Here is a 9054-nt window from a genome sequence, read left to right as displayed (position 1 = left end):
ATCAGTAGTTGTTTAGTAGTCTGAAAATGATGGAAACTGTAACTTGCTTGACCATGCTGTAAATCATGTTAGTTTGTTAGATGCAATATGTTTGTGGACTTCACAGGACAGAGGTTGCTCTCCGGTTGTGTGACGAAACAAAGGTGTAGTTGAATTAATTTTGTCGTTGTCCATTGTTATTGTCTCGGCCTTAGGCTTATATATATCACAGCGGCAAGGCATATGAACTAACAGGATTTATAGAGTAAACAACACAATTATCACAACATAGGTTGTAATACTTTTTAAAAATCTGGCTTGGCTTTCCCAGTGATTTTACCCACGCATAGCTACTGAGACAACAAGTGCTCATTGTGCAAATGCATTTATGTTTTCAATAAATATTGACTATATATAGATGACATGTTTCAACAATCTAAGCCAACCCCGTCTGTTTTGCCCCATAGCTGAGCACACGTCGGTTTTGTTGCTAAACAACCAACCTCTCTATAGCAGTAGCAATCCAGGGTTTATATACGTGATTTTATTGTAACCAATTCCCCTTTCCTTCGTCACGTCCTCCGAAGAAAGACTCTCAGCCAATCACCGTTCACCATCTGTAAGCATGGCGGCGGACTTCAGGTGGGGATGTGCTGTGCTTTTGCTCTGTACGTATTTGATATGTATTTTAGCAACGGACGGTCAAAATAACAAGCCCAAGAAGAAGAAAGATATCCGGGATTACAATGATGCTGATATGGCACGGCTTTTGGAAGAATGGGAGGTAAACAACACGTTTTTAATTCGGTTAATAGCTGCTTTTCAGTTACTCAGACAGCTGGCTAGCAACTCGGCTAACTAAATGGCTAATCAGAAGCTAGCTAACTAACGTGCCCAACATAATCCCCGTCTGATCACAATGATCTTCGTAGCTTGCTAGATAGCTACTAGCCCCAAACTATTGCTCCTTCCTGATAAGGTATAGCTGTCATGCAGCATCATAGCTATAGTCCATTGTATTATATAATGTAACTAGCTAACCTTGACCTGCTAAGTTAGCTAATTGGTTGGTTAATGAGTGAACTAGCTAGCTAACCAGGAACTCATCCTGTTTCACGTGATATATTCTTTGCAGCTGGGTATTCATCCATCAATCGAATGTATCAGCAGATGTCACAGTGCTATACAGAAACCCAGCCTAAAACCCCAAACAGCAAGCAATGCTCTCCACACCAAACTTTCTTTGTCTATCTAGCTAACTAGTTAATTAGGATAGCCAATTTACTATTGCTCCTATTTGAATGAATAGCTTTGCTGTTGCATTACTGAAGTACTTGTAGTCAATGATATCATTCATTGTGTAATAGCTAGAACTCCCCACTTCTTTCAGAAAGACGATGACATCGAGGAGGGCGACCTCCCTGAGCACAGACGGTCCCCCCCGCCTATCGACTTTTCCAAGATGGATGCTTCCAAGCCTGAGGAGCTGCTGAAGATGTCGAAGAAGGGAAAAACTCTGATGGTGTTTGCCACGGTGGAGGGAGAGCCTACGGAGAAGGAAACTGAGGAGGTGACCAGTCTGTGGCAGAGCAGCCTCTTCAATGCCAATTTTGACATTCAGAGGTAGGCCTATACTTTAGTCTAATGCATAAATTGTTAACAAGTTAGAAATGATTAAAACACGTTTCTGTAGGCTACTATTTACTAGTTAACAAAAACTAATGTATGTCATATCAAATATATTCACCCCACCCAGCAATGTAATCAACTTACCAGAAAGCATGTACAGTTGAAGTCAGAAGTTTCCATACACTTAGGTTGGAGTCATGAAAACTCATTTTTGAACCACTCCACAAATTTCTTGTTAACAAACTATAGTTTGGGCAATCTGCTTTGTGCATGACACAAGTAATTTTTCCAACAATTGTTTACAGACAGATCATTTATAATTCACTGTATCACAATTCCAGTGGGTCAGAAGTTTACATACACTAAGTTGACTGTGCCTTTTAAACAGCTTGGAAAATTCCATAATGTCATGGTTTTAGAAGTTTCTGATAGGCTAATTGACATCATTTGACTCAATTGGAGGTGTACCAGTGGATGTATTTCAAGGCCTACCTTCAAACTCAGTGCCTCTTTGCTTGACATCATGGGAAAATCAATAGAAATCAGCCAAGTCCTCAGAAAAAAATTGTAGACCTCCACAAGTCTGGTTCATCCTTGGGAGCAATTTCCAAATGCCTGAAGGTACCACGTTCATCTGTACAAACAATAGTAGGCAAGTATAAACACCATGGGACCATGCAGCCATCATACCGCTCAGAGATGTCTGTCTTCTAGAGATGAACGTACTTTGGTGCGAAAAGTGCAAATCAATCCCAGAACAACCGCAAAGGACCTTGTGAAGATGTTGGACGAAACAGGTACAAACTTATCTATATCCACAGTAAAATGAGTCCTATATCGGCATAACCTGAAAGGCCACACAGCGAGGAAGAAGCCACTACTCCAAAACTATCTTAAAAAAGCCAGACTACGGTTTGCAACTTGACATGGGGACAAAGATTGTACTTTTTGGAGAAATGTCCTCTTGTCTGATGAAATAAAAATAGAACTGTTTGGCCATAATGACCATCGTTATGTTTGGAGAAAAAGAGGGGACGCTTGCAAGCCAAAGAACACCATCCCAAACGTGAAGCACAGGGGTGGCAGCATCATGTTGTGGGGGTGCTTTGCTGCAGGAGGGACTGGTGCACTTCACAAAATAGATGGCATCACGGAATATAATGTGGATATATTGAAGCAACATCTCAAGACATCAGTCAGGAAGTTAAAGCTTGGTTGCAAATGGGTCTTCCAAATGGACTATGACCCCAAGCATACTTCCAAAGTTGGTACAAAATGGCTTAAGGACATCAAAGTCAAGGTATTGGAGTGGCCATCACAAAGCCCTGACCTCAATCCTATAGAAAATTTGTGGGCAGAACTGAAAAAGTGTGTGCGAGCAAGGAGGCCTACAAACCTGACTCAGTTACACCAGCTCTATCAGGAGGAATGGGCCAAAATTCACCCAACTTATTGTGGAAGGCTACCCAAAACATTTAACCCAAGTTAAACTATTTAAAGGCAATGCTACCAAATACTAATTGAGTGTATGTAAACTTCTGACCCACTGGGAACGTGATGAAAGAAATAAAAGCTGAACTAAATCATTCTCTACTATTATTCAGACATTTCATATTCTTAAAATAAAGTGGTGATCCTAACTGACTTAAGACAGGGAATTCTTACTTGGATTAAATGTCAGGAATTGTGAAAAACTGAGCCAAATACACTGCTCAAAAAAATAAAGGGAACACTTAAACAACACAATGTAACTCCAAGTCAATCACACTTCTGTGAAATCAAACTGTCCACTTAGGAAGCAACACTGATTGACAATACATTTCACATGCTGTTGTGCAAATGGAATAGACAACAGGTGGAAATTATAGGCAATTAGCAAGACACACCCAATAAAGGAGTGGTTCTGCAGGTGGGGACCACAGACCACTTCTCAGTTCCTATGCTTCCTGGCTGATGTTTTGGTCACTTTTGAATGCTGGCGGTGCTTTCACTCTAGTGGTAGCATGAGACTGAGTCTACAACCCACACAAGTGGCTCAGGTAGTGCAGCTCATCCAGGATGGCACATCACTGTGAGCTGTGGTAAGAAGGTTTGCTGTGTCTGTCAGCGTAGTGTCCAGAGCATGGAGGCGCTACCAGGAGACAGGCCAGTACATCAGGAGACGTGGAGGAGGCCGTAGGAGGGCAACAACCCAGCAGCAGGACCGCTACCTCCGCCTTTGTGCAAGGAGGAGCAGGAGGAGCACTGCCAGAGCCCTGCTAAATGACCTCCAGCAGGCCACAAATGTGCATGTGTCTGCTCAAACGGTCAGAAACAGACTCCATGAGGGTGGTATGAGGGCCCGACGTCCACAGGTGGGGGTTGTGCTTACAGCCCAACACCATGCAGGGCTTTTTTCGTTTGGCAAATTCGCCACTGGTGCCCTGTGCTCTTCACAGATGAAAGCAGGTTCACACTGAGCACATGTGACAGTCTGGAGATGCCGTGGAGAACGTTCTGCTGCCTGCAACATCCTCCAGCATGACCTGTTTGGCGGTGGGTCAGTCATGGTGTGGGGTGGCATTTCTTTGGGGGGCCGCTCAGTCCTCCATGTGCTCACCAGAGGTAGCCTGACTGCCATTAGGTACCGAGATGAGATCCTCAGACCCCTTGTGAGACCATATGCTGGTGCGGTTGGCCCTGGGTTCCTCCTAATGCAAGAAAATGCTAGACCTCATGTGGCTGGAGTGTGTCAGCAGTTCCTGCAAGAGGAAGGCATTGATGCTATGGACTGGCCCGCCCGTTCCCCAGACCTGAATCCAATTGAGCACATCTGAGACATCATGTCTCGCTCCATCCACCAATGCCACGTTGCACCACAGACTGTCCAGGAGTTGGCGGATGCTTTAGTCCAGGTCTGGGAGGAGATCCCTCAGGAGACCATCCGCCACCTCATCAGGAGCATGCCCAGGCGTTGTAGGGAGGTCATACAGGCACGTGGAGGCCAAACACACTACTGCGCCTCATTTTGACTTGTTTTAAAGACATTACATCAATGTTGGATCAGCCTGTAGTGTGTGACTCCAAATCCAGACCTCCATGGGTTGAAAAATTTGATTTCCATTGATAAGTTCTGTGTGATTTTGTAAAGAAAAAAGTATTTAATAAGAATATTTCATTCATTCAGATCTAGGATGTGTTATTTTAGTGTTCCCTTTATTTTTTTGAGCAGTGTACATTTTAAACTAAGGTGTATGTAAACATCCGATTTCAACTGTAGTCCTTGGGTCAGACAGTCTAGTAGTGTGGGCTCAATAGCATGTCATTAGTTTGCAAGATCTTGAGAATCAGCTGTACATGTGATGGGAGAATGCACTGTGCATGCAGAGGGTTGCAATTCCATTGAATTGGGGATATTTTAACCAAAATATGCCACACAACCTAGAATTGCCTTGTGTATCCCACAAAAAAAGGTTCACTGTTATAAGCTAACATTTTGATGAATTGAAGCAAACTTCCCATGGATATTCCCCGTAAAGTTTCCAACCCTTTGCAACCCTGAACAAAGTACACTAATACTCTACGTAACCAAACAAAATGTTGACAGTAGATTAGTTCATTATTGTAAAAAATAAATGTTGTTTTTGCAGGTTTCTTTATTCCCAAACTTTAGACTTAGGCTAATGTCCCATGTTGTCCCTCCTCTCCCCTTGTACTGTAGGTTTGTGGTGGGCTCCAACCGGGTCATCTTCATGCTGCGAGATGGCAGCTTCGCGTGGGAGGTCAAGGACTTCCTGGTGGCCCAGGAGCGCTGCGCCGAGGTCACCGTGGAAGGCCAGGTGTTCCCCGGGAAGGCCGCCAAGAAAGATGACAGCGCCAAGCAGCAGAACGAAGTGAACACCAAAAAGAAGGGCAAGAAGAAGTCGGAGGGCAAGAAACCCGACCTGGACGGCAACAGAGCAAGTAAAGACAAGGTTGAACTGTGATTGGCTGATGATGGAGAGAGAGATGAGATGGGATTGGCAGAACAATCACAAGACCCGTCCAGACCAGCAACATCACCTAGCTTCTTTTACTTTAGTATTTGCAGATCTGAGGCCAATGGGTAGAAGAAAGATGCGTCTGACTACTACCTAGCCTTTCAATCAGGCTTTATGGAGCTGCTACAGATCTGCAGACACTGAGGTGGTAGAGGCTAGGGGAAGGGACTTGGAGAGAGGTTCAACGGTGACTCGGCACAAGACAGTTTGTGGCACTGTGTACTCTTTCAAACCTATTAAAGTCAGGGTCAATGACTGACCTCAGAGCAGATGTTAGTGTAGCTTTGAGGTTTATGGTTTATTTTACACACCTGTCACTGAGTCTGAAGGTCAAAATGTTTGTATGGCTTGTCGATGACTTGTCTCTTTTACAATGTGACATTTTTTATTTTGAAACAATTTCTGAATCCAACCAGTGCTTCAATATGACATTGAAGCACTGTCAATATTGTCATTGTTTTCCAGTACATTTGTTAGAGGCATTGTATTTCATTATTCCAATAAAACATAAGTAATACAGGAAATTATTTGAGCACAAACTGATTTTCCTACCTGTGCCAAAACCACTGATTTAGTACTGCACTACACAGGTAATGAGTTCTATTTGGGACGCACACATAGATGACTGTGATTCTTTTTGATTGTTGATTTCTTGTATTCACCTTCAATAATACAGTTGAGTTCAGTATTGACTTGTAACATACAATTGCAGTGGTCATGTTGTACATGGATCTTCAATAAATGACAGAATAAAATGATTTTCTTTGTCAGTCCTGTTAAGTTAATGGGTTGCTTTTTGGGGTAGTAATATGTGTGAACGGAGACATTCCCTCTACTCGTCCTCTTTTACTATTTACCACATCCCTGAAGGTGGGGGGGTGAACAAATTAGTCTTGGAAGGAGCAACAAATGTTGAGTCCACTGCATTATGAGGCTATCTGCCTGTCCTTACAGACTCATAGCCCCATAATGTGGTGGACTCAACATGATTCTGCCTGTCCCTACAGACTGATAGTCATGTTGAGTCCACTGTGTTAATGGGCTATCAGTCTGTAGGGACAGGCAGATAGCGCCATAACGTGGTGGACTCAACATGACTGCCTGTCCCTACAGACTCATAGCCCCATAACGCGGTGGACTCTACGCCACGCCTGTCCCTACAGACTTCAACTGTGTTGGGATTTGTATTGTCATGTTCTGTATATCCCGTCTGGCATGTCTAAACGCAGGTGGACTGGAAATAATGGTGTTAAGCCTAGATTCAATCAGTTCAGCATTAACCTGCTATAACCAAGAAACATTCTGTTTGTATTGTTCTGATTTAATACTTGGGCTGGATTCAATCAGTTCAGCATTAACCTGCTATAACCAAGAAACATTCTGTTTGTATTGTTCTGATTTAATACTTGGGCTGGATTCAATCAGTTCAGCATTAACCTGCTATAACCAAGAAACATTCTGTTTGTATTGTTCTGATTTAATACTTGGGCTGGATTCAATCAGTTCAGCATTAACCTGCTATAACCAAGAAACATTCTGTTTGTATTGTTTGTATTGTATTGTTGGGCGTCTGATTTTTTCCTTTATGTAAGCCAACAGAGCCCCAGCCTTGTGATGTTTTACAGTTTTAGAGGGTTACTGAGGTCCAGAGCTGGAGGCCTCCACTTAACTAGTCCTCTCTAGCGCTCTCTCTCTCTCTCAGCATGTGAGCATAGCTCAGCATTCCACAATGATTTATAATGGGCCTGGGAGCCACACCCTTTACGCTGTGCTCACACACGCACACAAAGGAACCAGCACATGAGAACCAACGTGGCTGGAGCCAACCATTGCCCCTTGCTGATAGTAATTCCAACCTGCAGAGCCCATTAACTTCTCCAATAATGCTGCTAGGATAGCATCCCAAATGGCACCCTGTTACCTAGTGCACTACTTTTGACCAGGGCTCATTGGGAATAGGGTGCCATTTGGGACAACCCCAAACCAAAGTGTCTGTTCAAATTTTTATTTTTTTTTATTTTTTTATTTTACCTTTATTTAACCAGGTAGGCAAGTTGAGAACAAGTTCTCATTTACAATTGCGACCTGGCCAAGATGTGTAGGCTAATGGTGGAAATGTGGAACTGATGTGTTTTTTGGTTCAAACAATAATTGGATAACAGGTAGTAGAACATGAGAAATGTATTACTGCAACGTTAACTGGTGTTTCTGTGCAGAAAGTCTTTATTGAGGTTCACACACACAGGCTTATAAATTCACTTATTCATTTATTTATGTACAAAAGTCATTCAAAGATTTTAAGTCATGAGATTGAATTACTTTACAAGCCCAAGTCATGTATAATACATCACATCCATTTAGTGTAGGGTTAAAACAAAACATTGCGGTAACTAGGATGATATTATGCCATAGCAGTGTTTAGTAGGATTGTTTTAAATGTTATAGTATTATTATTCTTACATACAATTCAGGACCAGAATACAATACAACTCAAAAGATGTCCCTTGTAGATTTTGTTCAATTATGTCTGTACAATAAATAAGTATAAAATATATCTCTGTTATCAATCTGTGGAATTTTTAAAAACACATTTAAACATACAAAACACTAACAACTATCACGTCCGAAAAAAGACCAGCTATTTCGGGCAAAGGGAAACATTTATCTGATTCTTGCCAGATTTGAAGAAAAATCGCCAATTTATAATCAATATATAAATTGCTTAAATAACATTTAAAGTTTTGATTTGGGAGTATTGTCTAAGACCAGATAGCACTTTAGAAGTGACCAAAAAAATGTCCTTGGATATATTCAGGATCATTTTGGGGGTTCTTTACATACTGGTATGTTTAATAAAATGGACCGATGGACCACAAACGTTGATATGAACAGTTATATGAAACCAAACATTACACGATATCAAGTAAGCGATCTAGAGCCCTCACATAAAACACAGGGAAACAGCTTCTCTGGAATGGAATCTTCCGGACAGATGGACTAAATGTCTGCACCTGCTTTTTATCCAGCAGAAGGGTAAATATATCTCATAATGTACCTAAAAGTTTTTTATGTTCATCTTAAAAAGGCCCAATGCACCTGTTTTTACCACAATATCAAATCATTTCTGGGTAACAATTAAGTGATTGTTTTGAATTAAAATGGTCAAAAAGTAATACAAATAGCTTCTTAACAAAGAGCAATTTCTGAAGCAAGGATTTAGCTAGGACTGGCTGGGTGTGGTCTAGCTGTTATTGGCAGAGAGTTTTGTAACTGGTTTGTAACTCTCTTCGTTATTGGTCTATTAACTAATGGTGATGTCACCAGGTAGGCCAAAACTCCATCCCACCAAAACAGGCTGAAATTTCAGGTGGTCTTTTCAAACAGCTCTCACACTAAAAAGGCATTATCATCATTTCACAGTATTATT

General features: G+C 41.8%; 2 protein-coding genes across 2 annotated transcripts in view; one reads left to right on the top strand and one right to left on the bottom strand.

Annotated features, from left to right (window-relative positions):
* Nucleotides 1-544: 544 nt before the first annotated feature.
* LOC109877172 (LRP chaperone MESD-like) lies at nt 545-6397 on the top strand. Its single transcript, XM_031812432.1, has 3 exons — nt 545-763; nt 1370-1602; nt 5309-6397. The coding sequence occupies exons 1-3, from the start codon at nt 605-607 to the stop codon at nt 5571-5573; spliced, it is 657 nt and encodes a 218-aa protein (XP_031668292.1). The 5' UTR covers nt 545-604; the 3' UTR covers nt 5574-6397.
* Nucleotides 6398-7827: 1430 nt separating this feature from the next.
* The window catches only part of cemip (cell migration inducing hyaluronidase 1), an 88189-nt gene continuing 86962 nt past the window's right edge, over nt 7828-9054 (bottom strand). The window contains exon 28 of the mRNA XM_031812431.1: nt 7828-9054. This exon is cut by the window's right edge and continues 756 nt beyond it. The gene's annotated coding sequence lies outside the window, so the exon portion shown is untranslated.

The sequence above is a fragment of the Oncorhynchus kisutch genome, unplaced genomic scaffold, assembly GCF_002021735.2.
Source record: "Oncorhynchus kisutch isolate 150728-3 unplaced genomic scaffold, Okis_V2 Okis03b-Okis08b_hom, whole genome shotgun sequence".
NCBI classification, from domain to species: Eukaryota; Metazoa; Chordata; class Actinopteri; order Salmoniformes; family Salmonidae; genus Oncorhynchus; species Oncorhynchus kisutch.
The sequence above is the reverse complement of the archived record's forward strand: the minus strand, read 5'-3'. Positions and strand labels throughout refer to the sequence as shown.